Raw genomic sequence first — 16,991 nt, 5'->3', positions numbered from 1 at the left:
CATGCGTATTTCTATGTAATGAATTGTATGCAGACAGAATGCATTCGGTAGTGAGCGGTCATTGACTATTTCGCTACTGGGCAGTATTTTTTTTTTTTGCCTCGCATTGGAGCAAAGAGAGGATTAAAAACGGACAGAGCAGAGCAAAAGAGCATGCGCAGCTAAAACACTTGAAATGCGCACACTGTCCTGTGATGTGATCCAATGAAACCTGTGGCTGCCATTGAGTTTATTTTTTATTTATTTATTTTTATTCTCAGTAGTAGGCTCTGCAGTTTGTGTTTTATTTTATGCTCAGTACATTTGACTTTGCAAGCTGAACGGTGCAGACGAACACTAATAATTTTGTAAATCCATAGAAATAATAGCAAATGGATCCCAATAACGTGCAGTCGAAAAATGTATCGAAGAATTTGTCGCTTTACGAGAATTTCTCCGCAAATAGGCGCTGTCTATTGCCAGCTTATGGACATGTTATTCCCGGATGCGGTCTAATTAAAGCGAAGCACAAGAGCAGCCGAGTTGCATTTGAATACAAAATTGTTTTGTTGTTTTTGTTGCCGAATAAAATAGGCTCCCATTCGATATGCATATCAAAGCACAGTTTATAGAACACATACAATACTATAATACAATGTATAATTATTGTCTTATTATGGCCCACAACATATTGGCAGCTGCGGTTACATATTTTCCTTGACTGGTCAACTTTTGCGTTATCTGTTTCGACGTTCCCTGTAGCAGATTGCATATGTGCAGCTTAGCTTATTCAACTTCTATTTTTGCTATACGTAAACCCTCTGGTTTGCAATGGAACTTTATCATTAATATAGTAACATTTAAAGCATTATGCGATGCACTTTATTTGAGCCTAAATGCCTAGATAAAAAAAAATGTATTTTCTGATTTTGAATTGTAACTAATTCCATCAAAAGTTTTTCGCGGCTTAGATGACCCCATAATCCTTGAGTGCAGTTTGATAAAAAAAAATCGAAATCCCCCAAAAGTATGCGGCAATTTTTTGTTTGTATTCAATTTAGACAATGCAACAACCTAATTTGCGCCACTGGTGCAGGCACCTCCCGCAACCTGATCTTTATTAATGAGTCGTACCAAGTATGGTAGATGAAGTTAAATACAGCTGTTGGCAGCAGCAGCAAAGACATTTAATTGTTTATGAGTTGTTAACATGCTTGGATTTGGTGCCCTGCGTGGCTTAATATAAATAGCTTATAGTTAGTCTTAATATGTATGCACGTGATGTTAAGTGCAGTTTGAGCCGCAGCAGCCAGCGTTAGCAGCGCTCTCATTGTACAGCGCTCTCTTTGTGCAGCGCTCTCTCTCGCTCTCTCTCTGGATAAAGTGCGTTGGCTGATCGGCCGGCTGCTGCAGCTAGTTAGTTCTTTCGAATAGCTCTAGCTTATCGGTCGTTTATAATTATTCTCGTTGTGAGAAGGCTTAGCAAGTGGCTTCAAATCTTTAAGAAAAGACTAAGCATTTGGCTTCCAGTCTAAATACACTCAACAAAGTTTATAACGTGGAAATAACTTAGTGTTGTTAATTGGAAAATAAAGCTATCAAAAAGCTGATAGCGCAAACAACAGCTATAGGTTAACATATTACTCATACTGAATATATTTGGCACTTTTGGTTACTACTATTATTTTGAAAAGCATGGAACAATGGCGTGCTGCAAATGACGCCTGATAATTCCAAAGAATCAACAGCATGAAGAAGGAGAAGCAGAAGCAGAAGGACTTGAATCGCTGCCGTTGTCAAAATGTTTCGACGAAACAATCTGAAAAATAAAAATAACAAATATTAGTCAGCTTTTACTCGTAGTATTATTTAAAAGTTGGGCACCTTTTTGACAATTTGATTGAACGCATCTTTGACAAACAGATCGCATTTGGCCGATGTCTCGATGAAGAGAGCGCCATGATCGCGTGCAAATTTGCGACCCTCCTCACTATCCACAACACGTTTCTCATCGATTTTGCTGCCAACGACCATGATGGCAATGTTGGGATTGTGGCAATAAGTTTCCAGATCTTCGAACCACTGCTTCAGTTTGACGAGAGTCTCCCGCCTGGTGCTGTCGTAGACGAGAATGGCGCCGTGCGCCTTGCGATAGAAATTGGGTGTTATGGAGCGATATTGTTCGGCGCCAGCTGTGTCCCACAGTGCCACCTTGTATTCTGTACCATCCACACATATTACGGCGCGCTTAAAGTCTACGCCAACTGTGGTCTTCCCGTTGTCCTCGTATTTATTGTCAACGAATCGACAAAGGAGACTGCAAAACAAAAGGAACAAAAATACTTTCGATCAGGATGCAAAATAGACAAGGCAAAGCTCACAAGTGACTCAGTCAGTTATTGCAGAGCCATTCTCTGTTTAGGAGTCTTCTTCGCATGTGTTTCGCATACAGTTTCCTTTTCAAACGTGATATAACATGAAACAAATTGGCATTTTAACATTTTGCCTATGTTTCTTTGTTTAAACCTTATAGCACTTTAAATTTTTTGCTGGACACTGGTCCTAATCAGCTGTGAGTCACTGTATTTGCGTGTGCGTGTGTGTGTGTTCATGATGATTACGCAATAACAATAATATACATTTGGAATTTAGCTAATTGCTTGCCTGGATTTGCCAACTTGACTTTCGCCTATTATAAGTAGCTTAACTGCTTTGCCAGCCATATTTGCTGTTACGAGTCGGTTTGTCCTAATGAAGCAGCTCCGGACAGCCAGTACTCCATTGAGGGTTGGTCGCCCATTGCCCGCCGATCGAACAATAACAAACACTAATCAAATCTACACATCACTATTAAACAGCTGATTACTTGATAATGATAACAGACAGTGGTAACAATTATTTAAAACAAAAGAAATACGTTAACTTCGACGTCCAACGGTGGCCTCGCTGTTATTGCCGTAGCGCTCCCGCCTTTCCTGTGGGGCGAAATCATACAGTTAATGCCCCACCCTTTTAATATCAAAGATCACATCTTATCCCAAGAACATTTTTGGTCCCCTCCCCTCCATTTACAAAACTTAAGCCGTCATTTTAACTGACTACGTATATTTAATGTTCATAGCTTACGGCTAACATTTTATGCTCAGACTTATTGGTTATATAGTTATTACACTAAATCTAATTTAAACGAACGAGACCCGACAAAACTTTGTTCGACCTTCTACGCCCTCACAATTGCCTTACTTTGCGCAGTCTTGTTTTTGGTGCTTAAAGCCTTTTACATAACCTATATATAAAAATTAAGTTATTTTATATATACATTTTTTTATTTGTATATATTTTTTTTAACACGAAGGTGAGTTTTCAGATCATTGGGGGACACCCTTAAGTACCCCACGGAGCTCCCCGGGATAAATATGAGGGTATCTACTCACAGAAATTTAATGTCAAAAGAAAAAAATATTTGCACCAAATAATCAACTAGCATTCGGCATGTAGAAAACCAACATAGAGATGTCTCGGTGTTGATTAAAGCTTAAAGCCGGAATGAGTTATTTGCCCAGCGCAAATAATTGCGTATAACAATTAATAATTATGATAACTTAATCGATGATGGGCCTTAATGATTGTAACACTGATGTAACACTTATCAGCTGTGCGAGAGGGGCGTTAGGCCTGCGCACTGTTGACAGATACAAATTTCTTTCCGCCGTGGTTTTATTGGAACGGACTCACGATTTTGTTGTATGGTTCCGATCCTTCTCTCCCCACGTCCTGCTCTTCCTTGTCGCTGTTAGTTCCGGATGGCAGCCTGCTCCTGGTAGCTTTTTCCAGGTGGGGGTTTTCTTTACTCGGTTTATGTTGACATTTACATTTTTGGTGTCTATTTCGGAAACATTAAAATGTGGCAGTGCTGAGCAACACCATACAAATTGTGCATATTTAGTGTGTGAATTATTATTTTTGTGTGTATCAAACAAATTACGAATAATATTGTTCTGTATTCTGTGCTCCGAATTGAGAACCAAGGACAAAAAGGAGCTCACCAAGCAATTGGATGAGCTCAAGAATGAGCTGCTCAATTTGCGTGTGGCCAAAGTCACCGGCGGAGCCCCATCCAAGCTCTCCAAAATGTAAGTTATGCTCGGCAAGCAACAAACAACATGCGACTAATTCGATTGTTTATTTATATTTGAATTGGATAGTCGCGTTGTGCGCAAGGCCATCTCACGCGTCTACATTGTGATGCACCAGAAGCAGAAGGAGAATCTGCGCAAGGTGTTCAAGAACAAGAAGTACAAGCCACTGGATCTGCGCAAGAAGAAGACCCGCTCCATGCGTAAGGCTCTGTCGTCGCGCGACGCCAACCGCAAGACGCTGAAGGAGATCCGCAAGCGTTCCATCTTCCCGCAGCGCAAATTCGCCGTCAAGGCATAAAGAAAAAACTGCAGTGTTCTTGTTACTATCTAATTACTGCTAGTAATTCTCCTGAAAACAACAAAACAACAACAAATGCGAAAGTAATAAGAATAAAACCTTTTTTTTTTGGAATGTGATTTAAATATTATGTGTACATATATATATGAGACGCGTGTGTATGTTTCTGTTTGTGTGTGTGCGTGTAAGAGTGCTCTCTTTGATCAGTTAAGCAATTAGTATTCAGTTGCCAAGCAAAGCACGCACTAAAGAGAAGAATAGTAACAAATGAATACCCAGCAGCGAAGAATTTGCATAACGTTTTAGATTCGTAATGTATACTTTGTAGACGGTGCATAAGCACAAGTAATCACATGTAATGTGCCGTGCAGAAAGTTTGCGTTGCCAAAAGCTTTTTATGCGCTTTACAGGCTCGTTGTTGCTGTAGCTTTAGCGAAGACAAGTTTGTGCTTGACTTAGAAGCTCCAGCATACAACTCTTAATACATGCGTATTTCTATGTAATGAATTGTATGCAGACAGAATGCATTCGGTAGTGAGCGGTCATTGACTATTTCGCTACTGGGCAGTATTTTTTTTTTTGCCTCGCATTGGAGCAAAGAGAGGATTAAAAACGGACAGAGCAGAGCAAAAGAGCATGCGCAGCTAAAACACTTGAAATGCGCACACTGTCCTGTGATGTGATCCAATGAAACCTGTGGCTGCCATTGAGTTTATTTTTTATTTATTTATTTTTATTCTCAGTAGTAGGCTCTGCAGTTTGTGTTTTATTTTATGCTCAGTACATTTGACTTTGCAAGCTGAACGGTGCAGACGAACACTAATAATTTTGTAAATCCATAGAAATAATAGCAAATGGATCCCAATAACGTGCAGTCGAAAAATGTATCGAAGAATTTGTCGCTTTACGAGAATTTCTCCGCAAATAGGCGCTGTCTATTGCCAGCTTATGGACATGTTATTCCCGGATGCGGTCTAATTAAAGCGAAGCACAAGAGCAGCTGAGTTGCATTTGAATACAAAATTGTTTTGTTGTTTTTGTTGCCGAATAAAATAGGCTCCCATTCGATATGCATATCAAAGCACAGTTTATAGAACACATACAATACTATAATACAATGTATAATTATTGTCTTATTATGGCCCACAACATATTGGCAGCTGCGGTTACATATTTTCCTTGACTGGTCAACTTTTACGTTATCTGTTTCGACGTTCCCTGTAGCAGATTGCATATGTGCAGCTTAGCTTATTCAACTTCTATTTTTGCTATACGTAAACCCTCTGGTTTGCAATGGAACTTCATCATTAATATAGTAACATTTAAAGCATTATGCGATGCATTTTATTTGAGCCCTAAATGCCTAGATAAAAAAAACGTATTTTCTGATTTGAATGATAACTAATTCCATCAAAAGTTTTTCGCGGCTTAGATGACCCCATAATCCTTGAGTGCAGTTTGATAAAAAAATCGAAATCCCCCAAAAGTATGCGGCAATTTTTTGTTTGTATTCAATTTAGACAATGCAACAACCTAATTTGCGCCACTGGTGCAGGCACCTCCAGCAGCCTGCTAGGAAAGTCGGGCGGGATGATCTTTATTAATGAGTCGTACCAAGTATGGTAAATAAAGTTAAATACAACAGCCATAGATTAAATATATTATTTCTCTTTTATTTGTTTCACTTATGCACTCTCGAATATAGTAATTAATATACATAAATTTAAAAAAATTAAATATACGTATATATATGTAATTTGTATATGTGTATATTATATTAATAAGTAGTTAATTGTCGTGTATTGCAAATTCGAATACAAAAGACTCATACTGAATATGTTTGGCACTTTTGGTTAATACTATTCTTTTGAACAGCATGAAACAATGGCGTGCTGCGAATGACGCCTGATAATTCCTTTGAGTTTTTGCTTTGGTGATAGTTTCTACTTGGCATCGGCGACAGCGGCTCGCCCCAGAACTTGAGTAATGCGAATATCTTGTAATAGGCAACTCTGAAACGATCAGAAGAATTTTTAGTTTAGATTAATCAACTTAAATGAATCATTCAAAATGGTTTAATCGCACCTGTAGTTGCGATTGCTTGCCGCATAGATAATCGGATTGATGACGCTAGAGGCCCAGGCCATCACCGAGGCAATGATGTGCAGCCAGGGATAGGAGGTGTTGCGCTCATCATCGACAACGTTGGCCAGCATCAGCGGCAGGAAAGAGATGAGGAAACACAAAAATATGGTGACCATCATCACCGTCAAGCGATTATCCTCACGCGCCTTACGCGTACTCGTCGTCGTCACATAGGAACCGGATGCTGATGCTGTTTTAGCGGCACCGGCGGCGCCAATTTGAAAATTATCATGACTGCGTATCTTTTTCTTCTGATGCAGCACGGTTATATAGATACAGGAATACGATATGATGATAACCAGACAGGGCAACAGAAAGCCAATTAGGAAGAGTGTCTTCTTAATCGATTTGCCCTCCTTTTTGAGTATTGTGCACGAGAAGGTTGCCTCGTCGAGACCCATCTCACCCCATATGCCCAATATGGGTGGCAGCTACAAAAAAAAAGGAATAATTCAGTTAAAGTTTGTAAACGATTTGTGTGTGTGCCTTGTGCACAGCACTGCTTACCAGCAGTAGAAAGGATACGGCCCAAACGAACACCAGTTGAAGCGTTATCAACTTGGGCTTATAGATCTGTGAGTATCGGCTATGGCAGGCAATGAGTATATATCTGCAAATTAAGAGCACATTATGTATCTCTATATATATATGAATTTGACTTGACTTCTGTTCCTAAATCCTACCTATTTAGCGTAATGCCCACCATGCTGAGCAGTGAGACGGCGACATTGCCATAGAAGATCACCGGAAAGATCTTGCACAAAGTGCTCCCAAATGTCCAGCTCTGTGAAATGAGAGTGGTAAATGTAAAAATTTAAACAAATTATGCATAAAATTTACAAGCAAATTTCAAGTACCTCCTGAAAGAAACGCACGGCTGTCAGTGGCAGGCTGAAGGAGCAGAATAATAAATCGGATATGCTCAGGGATATGACAAAGGCTGTTGTCGCATGTTCGCGTATCGTTGGGCTCTTTAACAACGCCAGCAATGTTATCAGATTGCCTGCAATTATACAAATAACATATAGTCGCATATATACATATATATATAATTCTACTTACCGAACACTCCGACGGTCACAAAAACACAGGCACTGATGGCAGCGAAAAGCGTTGCGGAATGCGGATAAATAGACTGTGTGGGGGCATCCATGCTATAGTAGGGCAAAAAATTATGATAGGATAGCTGTTTATAATTTGAAAATAATTCGAAATGGATAAGAATTCTTTTGAAAGCATTATTCTTATCACTTAATAGCAAAACTATAAAAACACCGTATTTTATGTGATGGCAGAGCATTTAATCTACTTCCTTTTTATTTTATTTATTTTTTAATGTATTCGGTTTGTTCCATTTCGTAAATTGCAATCATTGACGACATTTTCGTTGTACGTTCAAATTTGTTTGTGAAATCAGGCAAGATGTAAGCGCTATCAGCTGCAGTTACGCTCATTTTAATGACTCTTCTCGTATATGTTTTTACGACCAATTCAAATTGTTGTCAAAAACAATACAAGTAAAAAAAAAACCAAAACTGATAAGCAGTAGAAATGCGGAGGAAACAAAAGAAACCGAACTGAGTAATTTTGAGATAAGTCGGAACCTTTACAACGATTATGATTCAAATTAGCAACAAATAACCAACCAATAAATACAAAAATACTTGAGTTCATTTTAAAATCAGATTAAAGCCATCACATTCTATAATGAGTCAATAATTTATAGGAAAAAAAAAACGCACTTGAAGAAACACTTTAAAATTAAGTAACGCATACATACAGTAGTTTTATCCAAAACGATAATCAGAAATATTGTAAGAAATATAACAACAACAGCAACAAAACAAAAAAACAACGCAAATTAAACTTGTAAACATGGATAATAAATAGTCGAAATTCAGTCAAAAGTTATTACAATCATACCTTGTACAAAAACAACTGAAGAAAAACCAAAGTAGAAACAAATTGTTTTTTTCTTTTTTTTGTTAACTCCTAGTCTAACACATGTTGCAAGAACCGAAGTAACCGAACTTTGCGACGCGCGGCTCAGCAACGAAATGTGGCAGCAAGCACAATGAACGAGTGAACAACAAAAGAGTAGAGTAATGAAAACTGAAATTTTCAATTAAGCTCTGTTTTTTTTTTGTTTGTTTTTATTTTTTTCTTTTTATGTTTGACACTCTTTGTAGGTCTTGTTGTTGGTGTTGTTGTTGTTGCTGTTGTTATTGTTGTGTGGTGCGTTTTTGTGCAGCTGAAAGATAACAAGATAGCTAACTGGCAGGTCGGTCGATCTGACAGCGTTTCAACTGTTTTGCATGCCACACAATTTCATTTATTTAATATGCTTCATGCCCGTTATTTATATTCGGATCGCTTGAATTAAAAAGCGCCTTGTTACGCATTTAACAGCGATTTCCGGAGACTCTTCCCACAATCAACTATCAAACTACCACCACCAAGCAGAGCAAACAGCAACCAGCAGCACCACTGAGTGGTTCTTCAAATGCAGGGGCTGCCCTGCTGCTTCCCCATCCCCCACCCCACCCCTGGCACTCCCCCACTCACCCCTCTCTCTTTCGGCTTCCATCAGCGATATATTTTTTTTTTTTGGGTTCTGTTTGAATTCTTGGGGGTAAAATGTGCGGCCTGCTTTCATGCATGATCAACATGTGTGTCGTGTGTCTGTTGTGTCAGTGTGTGTGCGTGTGTTTTTACTCTTCTTCTTATTGTTGTCTTTCTTTTTAATACCCTGTATAAACATTGAAAATATGCATGTAAAGTTGTTCAACAATAAGACAAAGACATCGTCTTTTCTGCAAAGTAAGGACATAGGATATCTGCATTTCTTTCAGTGCATCTCAAGGATTGTTGTTGTTGACTACATCAGCATTCAATATATATATAGATAGATATATATGCTAAATTTTAATTGAAAAATAAGCATATCTGTTTACGATGTATGTGCAGGGTATCAACTAGTACCTAACTCATTGACTGTTACTTGTTTCATTTTGAATTGGTTAGGGTATGAAACCATAATTTCAATCTGAATATGCACAAATGAGTGCGTCTTCTTTCCCCCTCCTCCCAATTACTCCCCCACTTTAAAAATGTTGGGCCAGTGATATTAGAGATAAGCTGGCACATTTATGCATATATACATATAAATTTATATACATATATATATATATATATATATATATATATATGCATATGTTGAGCATAAGAACATTCTCTCAACAGAGAGGGTCAGGGATGTGCTTGGGGCAAACTTTTGGGGTGACTCTTATGCATCGAGGGTTGCTCAGTTTGTAAGTCAGATATCAGATATCAGCACTTATACAAAAGACTCAAAGTCCGAAGCAAATGATATATAGAAATGAATATACAGCAAATTATATATAGAAATGAATATATTTGTGCCCTCTGTCTAATATGAACTAGTTTCTAAGTGAAGCTTTGATTATGATACTGGGCACAGATGATTCTTATAATGATGGATTATCCGCGTTAAAGAAAAAATCTATAAAAACCAGATGGCTTACAATATTTACGACCAAATGAATATGAATATCATGCGTTTAAAACGATTTTCTTTGGGTCAGTGTAATTCCGCAGTTCAATGAAGTTCAAGTGTTATTTTTGGAACCACCCACGGCCTAAAAGTTTCTGTTGACATCGATTTTATGTTTATTGGCTTGCCTTATCTGAGATATCAGAGCTCAATTGATTCTTGAATTAATATTGAAACGCGCATTGACTTGAGAGTTGAGCCATCGATCAAAGCAAAGCAAAACTGATTAAGCTATCAAATATAAAGTTATGTCAAGGGAATTTCAACCTTAGTGGGGTCTCTCATCAGCATTTCTTTCATATTTGTTTTGCTTTTCGTTTATTTTATTTTATGTACTTTTTTCTTTTTTGTATTCAAGACAAAACGAAAACTTTTGCTGACTAATCGAAAACCAAAGCCGAAGCGAATGACGCTTCTGTATACAAATATAGCTGTAGGTGCACGTTCGCAATTAGCTTATTTATAATATATTTACCATTAATATAATTATTACAGTGGACGCTCGATAGTTATAATAAAGCCTTGAGTCAATAATTTATTTTTTAAGAATTTACATTTCGTAAAACATTTATACAAACAAATTTTAAAAATATTTGCAAATTTTCTTTGATGTTGTTTATGTTGTTGTTCTGTTGTTGGATGAATTTGCACTTTAAATTTTTTTAAATATAAAATATATATTTTTGCTTACTTTTATATTACATTTTTTGTACTCAATTGTAATCAACTGCGAGACGAAAGCATTCACACTTTGCGAGCGACTACTGTACTAATATTATAATTATTATATATTTATGCATGTGCACCACAGGCCGGAAAAGGCAGTTGTATGAATATTGGGTTTTTTTTTTTATATTGAGCGTGAGTCGAGGTAAAATTTGCAGCAAAAAGCTGCTGCTGTCTAAAGTCGCGGATGAATCATCATCAGCTGCTCTGCTTATTTGTTTGACCAAAACATACAACAAGAAAAAGTAAAAGCAGCAACAACAATCACTGTGCAAAGATGACAATCGTGTGTTGGCGACACAAGCTGCAGGCTATGAAACGCACTTGCAGGAGCCTGCACACAAAGAAACCAAAGTAAATAAGAAAACAAATTGGGGAAGAATAAAAAAAAAAATAAAACAACAACAAATTGAAACGATGAATGTGAATTCATTTTGGTTGAGCACGATAAAAGTGGTTTCTCTGTGAGTGTGTGCGGCTGCTGCTGATCTGCCAGAGAGCGAACGAGAGGGAGGGTGGAAAAGTGCATAAGAATCTTTTTGTAATGCAGCAGGCAAACAGCCGTTTGTTCTTTATCATGGCAGAAACAACAGCAACAACAACTGTCGTTTGACTGCATGCGCAATGTTTCAAATTATATTTCGAAGCCACATATGCATACACACACGCACGCAAAGAAACACATAATACAGCAACATACAAAGACACGCACACACACATGCATACAAAGCCATAACAGTAGCTATTACATATTATTAACTGGTCAAGTTACGCTTACCCGCTGCTGTTGTTGTTGCTGTTGGTTTTTGTTAGGAGGCAGCTGTGAAATTAGTTGAAAGGATTTTTAGAGCGCGCCACTATATATATTATTGTATTGTAATTGCATTTTGGTATGCTATACGCAAACACATCGTTGTTTCACTTTCACAGCTTAAATCACAAACCAAAAAAAAAATATATATATTTCAAATGTTATTCGAAATTGATGAGAAATTTCGATCAGACATTGTTATTCACGGAATGACACTTGTTTTTGTGTGTTTAGAGATCAATGTTGGCACGTGTTGGCTAATAAAACAAAATAAATAACGGTTGCTTGCACTGGCAGGACTTTGACAACAAAAACGAGCGAAACTTTGAAATTTAGTGCATAAAAAATGAGTACACGTCTGAATCTAGCGGCGAAACAACAACAAATGATGTTCGAGCTATGTTAATGTTAAGCCGCTGTTGCTCTCGACTGACACTGTTAACCCCCAAGTGTGCGATCGATAACTGAGAAGTGACCAGTCGTTTCATAAATGCTATCATTTATTGCAATCGACACTTTTACAGTGCCATTTTGAGTAAGCTGATAATTGCAATTATTAACGGCCAACACCAACAAACTCTATGCAAATATTACTAACAAATTTAATATAATTGCTGGCCAATTATATTTAGACAGCCAACAAATAAAGCTCCGATCTGCATTTCTATAGTCAATCCGAAAAGGAAATTTAAGCGGAAACGGAAGTCAATTTGATTGCAAAATTATTATGATGCCAAAGTAAATGAATATTGCATATTTTTTAAGAAATATTCAAACATTTTTCATCGTGATGCTATTAACGTATTAATGTGCTTCGAGGTAAAGCCATGCCACCAACCTGATTTATCCTCCACATCATTCTGCAATTAAAACAAGTTTTCCCGATGACGTCATACATTTGCGAAATCTGGTTCAAAACTGTCACATTTATAAAACGGAGACTATTCCATTTGCCGAAATGTGCGATGCAAAAGCGATTGCCTCTTAACAAATCCAGTTTTACATTCGTTCCATCACAATTATGTCAAACAATAAATGTGCAAATAATCTATTTTCGCAATCAACATTTCTTTTGCTCACTTTTTGTCACATGCTAAAAACTTTATTGACAAATATAATTTATGAATTTACGTGTGTTGATTAAAACACGTTTCACTAATCGCCGCCATTTAAAACGCGATGTAACCAGTTGGCTCTGATCTGTTTACTTTAGTTTAATTTATTTATTTTTCGTTTTGTATTTTAGCCAACAAACATCCGCATCCAGGTCTCAATCGGCTTTCGAGCATTATTTATGAGACAACATCAAGATTTTCGAAAAGTGAAACCCGGAATCCAGACAATACTCATTATACGACCCACTACACTAACACAATTACAATTCCAGCTACAATGGACAACATATGTATGTGCATCTATATATTTATATCCATGTAATATATGAACATAATCATTTAATCACGGCTGGAGACGTTGTAAACACAGTTTGACATCTGTGATTTTATTCGATTTAATTTTTAGTCCACTAACGTGTTAAAGACCGCGATAGTATATTTTTCAAACGGGTTTAAATTAAGAGCATTTTTGCAATGAACAAGGGTCAGGCACAGGAAAGATTTCATACACTTGCCGTTATCAAAATTTTACTAAGAAAAAAAAACCGGACTCATTATCCAAATGAAAGCTATGTGATATTGTCGTCCGATGCCGATAATTTTCTTTTTGATGATGAGTTTGTTTTGGAAAATCTGATAAGCAAAAAAGTTGTTCTTGCAAGAACTTTTCTTTCGACTTATCATTCCTATGCTATTTGAAATGGTGATTTGGGAAACCGTAATTTAGATAGAATATATATTTAATGAACGATTGCAAATCGGTTTTATAATGCTGATTACGTGTTACTTCTGTTCTCCGTCAACGTTTTAATATTTATTCTTAAATCAATTTATTAATGTACGAGGCAATATCTCATTTCTCGGTTAAGTTCGTCAACCTTTAAAAATAACCAATCTGCCGGTTTTAATTAAGACAAGCGCTATTTGTAAAAAAAAAACTCTCCACAATTTTAAAGTTAAAAATATATTCGATAAAAAATAATCAAAACAGCTATTTGAATATCACCAAAACCGGCCTTGCAGCCTTGTGGTACACCACAGAATGTCAGTGGCAATTAAATGCTCGTTGGGGACACATTTGCTTGAATTTATTTGCATTGATAACAATCAAGACAGCCACAGGTGTTGCCTGTTCTAATTTGTAAATGAAAGCACGGATGGACAGTACCTGTCAAGCAGACTTGAGCTGCATTTGGTCATTTTGCCCATGGGAATAAGAATGCATCGCATTTACCTTCAGCATCGCCGTTGTGCATGTCAACTGCTAATGCCACAAATGAAATCAGGAGACTAGTTGCAACGAAGTGATGCGGCACACGCCAGTTTCCTCAACAGCTTTCACATCGTGGTGGCACCAGCTGATATTCAGTCTGTGCGTTGATCTCCACATGAAATTTTGAATTGCTGCAACTGAAAAAGCCGACATTAATTGTTTTATATATTTATGTGGTTGTTTCCCACAATTATTACCCAATTGTGCAATATGGAAATGCTCGCGATTGCCCAATGCTTCAGTTTAATTCCCGTGGGCGGGATTCAGGCAGCCAGCGCCGAGGGATTGTATATCAGCAGGGGCAGCTGGCGCAACAGGTATGCCACAATTGCACCACAGTGGATATGCTGTTTATGCCATGTGGGTAGGTAATTCAACCATCAACATCCACTAAAAATCACTTTTTATTTTACTTATCTATGGTCAATTTTGTGTTTTGTGCAAGCATTTTGTGGTGCTCGTATCGCTTCCTGCTGCTGGCACGGGTGTGGCCACCTCTAATGCCAGCCTGTGGGCCAGACTGCTTATGAGAGCTGGCAACAGCGGGAGCGTCATCTGGCCAAAAGGATAAAATGCGCTGCCCTCACCCTATTCGTTGTCTCACCCAGTCAGTTCTGGGTTTTCATTAACATTGAATATATGCTCTAATAAAATTCAAATCCCAATTGATTCAAGTAGAGACTGCAGAAGGAAGAATATATTTCTTCGTATTTATTTTTATAACTAACTGAAATGCTTTTCATTTCACAATTATAATTCTTAATTTAAGATTCATTAAATAAAATATTATTTATTTCTCTTTTTCCTACTGAGCATTATATCAGCCGTTTCCTTTGACCTTTGTCCTAAGCGAAAGGATCCGTTTGAATCACGTCTTTGTCTTTTTTGTCTTGTCGTTTTTTCCGTCTCGCAGCTCTTCTAAGTGTTTGCCTACTTGAATTGGTTGGGCTGGCTGACTGCAAACTGCAGAATATCCTGCTCACGTTTGGTTGATGCATTCTTAATGATTTTGGGGTTCGGTTTGAGCGAGCATATCTGCAGGCAGGGTGAGTTTACCATTGACTTTATTGGCTTTATTTCTAAATTGTAATTGTGATTTTTAGCCCATGCCCGAAACATTTCGGATATATGTGCACACTGCTTATCCCTCCATTGTGGAGCTTATCGATAAGGTGCACGTTGCTGTCTCGGGCATTATGCTCATATCCTTTGGTAGCAATTTGTATTTTGTATGCCTGCAGCTGCTAATAACTTTCCATAATTACAATTTTAAGCCAATAATGTATATAGGAACTTACATGTGCCATTACTATGACCACTACTTTTTTCATCACTGCCACACACTCTAATCGCTTCCTTTAACAGACTAGTGCTGTTTTTGTTTTTCAATTTCTTATCTGGTCTCGCATTCGTAAACGTTTTTTTTTTTGCTTAGCTTATAACGATTAAGTATTGGTGTATATAAATATGCATATATGATCTTACTCACTCCATCTCATTCTCTCTCTCTCTCTCTCTCTCTCTCTCTCTCTCTCTCTCTCTCTCCCACTCACTCTCTCTCTCTCTCTGTCTCGCAGTTCGTAAACGTTTTTCTTGCATTACATTTTAACTTGTTAAGATTAGCATTGCTGTATACTCTCACTCATGGTCTAACTATATACATACATGATATAATTCTCTCTTTCTCTCGCTGTCTCGCTCTCTTCCTTTTTGAAGTCATATGCCATATATACAGTGCAGATTGTTAACTTTTACTTCTCGTTAATGTTCCAGATCGGACGCTCGGCTGCGGTTCTCCGGTTCGCCTCGGTCGCCAGAGCCGGTCCGCCAGCTGCGACTGGTGTCGGCGGAGGGATATCATGAGGTGGTGTAGCGTCTTGTCAGCGAGCTGTCCAGCGATACTGTCGCACTCGGCGGCCTCAGGTGTTACAGCTCCACCAGGAAACTCTTTCTGGCAGTGAATTGAATACGTTTGCAACTTGCAATGTGATTGAATTTTGTGCCAATTGGTCAACGGATAACAGGTGGCATTAATTGGAAATGTGTTCGTTGTGTTTTTTTTTCTTTTATTTTATTTTATTTTCTTTTATTTTTTGTGTATAGGTCGATGGCAACATTGTTACCAATGAGCTGGTACTCATTCAGTTTTACGAGGATACCAGCCGCCCACCAACAAGTCCGCTCCACAGCAAATGCTATCGCAGATTGAACACCCTTTCTGGCAGTTATCAAGTATACGTATATCAACCGAAACTTTATATTACAACTACATATATGCTAATTTAGTTTGATGTTTTAGCTTTCTTTTAAAATAAGAACAGAATGTGGAAAGTATTTTAAATAAAATATATAACATTTTATTAAAAAGAAAAAATAAATGAAAAGTTCCTTTTAAAAACAAGAACAAAATGGGGAGAGTATCTGCAATATATATAATTTTTTTAAGTAAGAGGATATCTTTGAGAATGCGACAATAACTGCAGCTAGAGTATATATACAGATATATATGTATATGTGCATATAAATGTTTATGCCAGTGGTTAACCAATAAATAGCCTGTCTACACTGCGCTACAGGAACATGCCGTGTATCTGGAGCTGAAGCTGTCACTGCAGTTGGAGCTGGGAATGGGGCTGGGGCTGGGACTGAAGATTTGGTATGAACCAGTTTGTCTCGTCTGATTGTGATGCAATGCGGCCTTAAATGGGGCACATGTGCATGTGCATGTGCATGTGCAAATGTTGAATGTTGAATGTTGCATTTGGCTTCCTAATCATGCGAAAATGCGCGGCCAGCGAATTTGAACCAGTTGACCAAATGCCAATGCCAATTGGATGAGGCCTGTGGAGTTGTCGTTGTTGTTGTTGTTGTCTTTGTCGTCGCCGTTGCCGTTGCTTCCGGCCGGTCTAACCCAATTCGAAATTTGTAGTC

General features: G+C 37.8%; 4 protein-coding genes across 4 annotated transcripts; 2 read left to right on the top strand and 2 right to left on the bottom strand.

The window, feature by feature from the left end:
• Positions 1-1,131: 1,131 nt before the first annotated feature.
• LOC6565500 (ras-related protein Rab-18) lies at positions 1,132-2,792 on the bottom strand. Its single transcript, XM_001991432.3, has 3 exons — positions 2,644-2,792; positions 1,864-2,296; positions 1,132-1,798 (listed from the first exon to the last, which is right to left on the bottom strand). Exons 1-3 carry the CDS (start codon positions 2,700-2,702, stop codon positions 1,721-1,723), a joined length of 570 nt encoding a protein of 189 aa, XP_001991468.2. The 5' UTR covers positions 2,703-2,792; the 3' UTR covers positions 1,132-1,720.
• Positions 2,793-3,782: 990 nt separating this feature from the next.
• On the top strand, positions 3,783-4,499 carry LOC6565501 (60S ribosomal protein L35). The gene is made up of 3 exons (XM_001991433.3): positions 3,783-3,799; positions 3,891-4,112; positions 4,185-4,499. The coding sequence occupies exons 1-3, from the start codon at positions 3,783-3,785 to the stop codon at positions 4,414-4,416; spliced, it is 471 nt and encodes a 156-aa protein (XP_001991469.2). The 3' UTR covers positions 4,417-4,499.
• A 1,673-nt stretch (positions 4,500-6,172) lies between these two features.
• LOC6565502 (protein trapped in endoderm-1) lies at positions 6,173-12,025 on the bottom strand. Its single transcript, XM_001991434.2, has 7 exons — positions 11,640-12,025; positions 7,624-7,715; positions 7,419-7,564; positions 7,245-7,345; positions 7,069-7,171; positions 6,502-6,992; positions 6,173-6,428 (listed from the first exon to the last, which is right to left on the bottom strand). Exons 2-7 carry the CDS (start codon positions 7,712-7,714, stop codon positions 6,242-6,244), a joined length of 1,119 nt encoding a protein of 372 aa, XP_001991470.1. The 5' UTR covers position 7,715; positions 11,640-12,025; the 3' UTR covers positions 6,173-6,241.
• A 2,245-nt stretch (positions 12,026-14,270) lies between these two features.
• Positions 14,271-16,346, top strand: LOC6565503 (gustatory receptor 5a for trehalose). The gene is given in 8 exon segments (XM_032738124.1): positions 14,271-14,377; positions 14,506-14,570; positions 14,861-15,018; positions 15,021-15,049; positions 15,051-15,102; positions 15,140-15,342; positions 15,834-16,017; positions 16,164-16,346. Coding segments are annotated over 8 exon segments (981 nt in total).
• Positions 16,347-16,991: the final 645 nt, after the last annotated feature.

The sequence above is a fragment of the Drosophila grimshawi genome, unplaced genomic scaffold (genome assembly GCF_018153295.1).
Source record: "Drosophila grimshawi isolate 15287-2541.00 unplaced genomic scaffold, ASM1815329v1 contig_848, whole genome shotgun sequence".
Classification (NCBI taxonomy): domain Eukaryota; kingdom Metazoa; phylum Arthropoda; class Insecta; order Diptera; family Drosophilidae; genus Drosophila; species Drosophila grimshawi.
The sequence above is the reverse complement of the archived record's forward strand: the minus strand, read 5'-3'. Positions and strand labels throughout refer to the sequence as shown.

Excerpts from the sequence above, each read along its gene's own strand:
- LOC6565500 (XM_001991432.3), bottom strand. The coding sequence starts at position 2,702 with ATGGCTGGCAAAGCAGTTAAGCTACTTATAATAGGCGAAAGTCAAGTT. Across the intron at positions 2,297-2,643 it reads AGTCAAGTTGGCAAATCCAG|TCTCCTTTGTCGATTCGTTG; the intron begins GCAAGCAATTAG and ends TTTGTTTTGCAG. Across the intron at positions 1,799-1,863 it reads TCAATCAAATTGTCAAAAAG|ATTGTTTCGTCGAAACATTT; the intron begins GTGCCCAACTTT and ends TTTATTTTTCAG.
- LOC6565501 (XM_001991433.3), top strand. Across the intron at positions 4,113-4,184 it reads CCATCCAAGCTCTCCAAAAT|TCGCGTTGTGCGCAAGGCCA; the intron begins GTAAGTTATGCT and ends TGAATTGGATAG.
- LOC6565502 (XM_001991434.2), bottom strand. The coding sequence starts at position 7,714 with ATGGATGCCCCCACACAGTCTATTTATCCGCATTCCGCAACGCTTTTC. Across the intron at positions 7,346-7,418 it reads CCGTGCGTTTCTTTCAGGAG|AGCTGGACATTTGGGAGCAC; the intron begins GTACTTGAAATT and ends CTCATTTCACAG. Across the intron at positions 6,993-7,068 it reads CCGTATCCTTTCTACTGCTG|CTGCCACCCATATTGGGCAT; the intron begins GTAAGCAGTGCT and ends TTTTTTTTGTAG.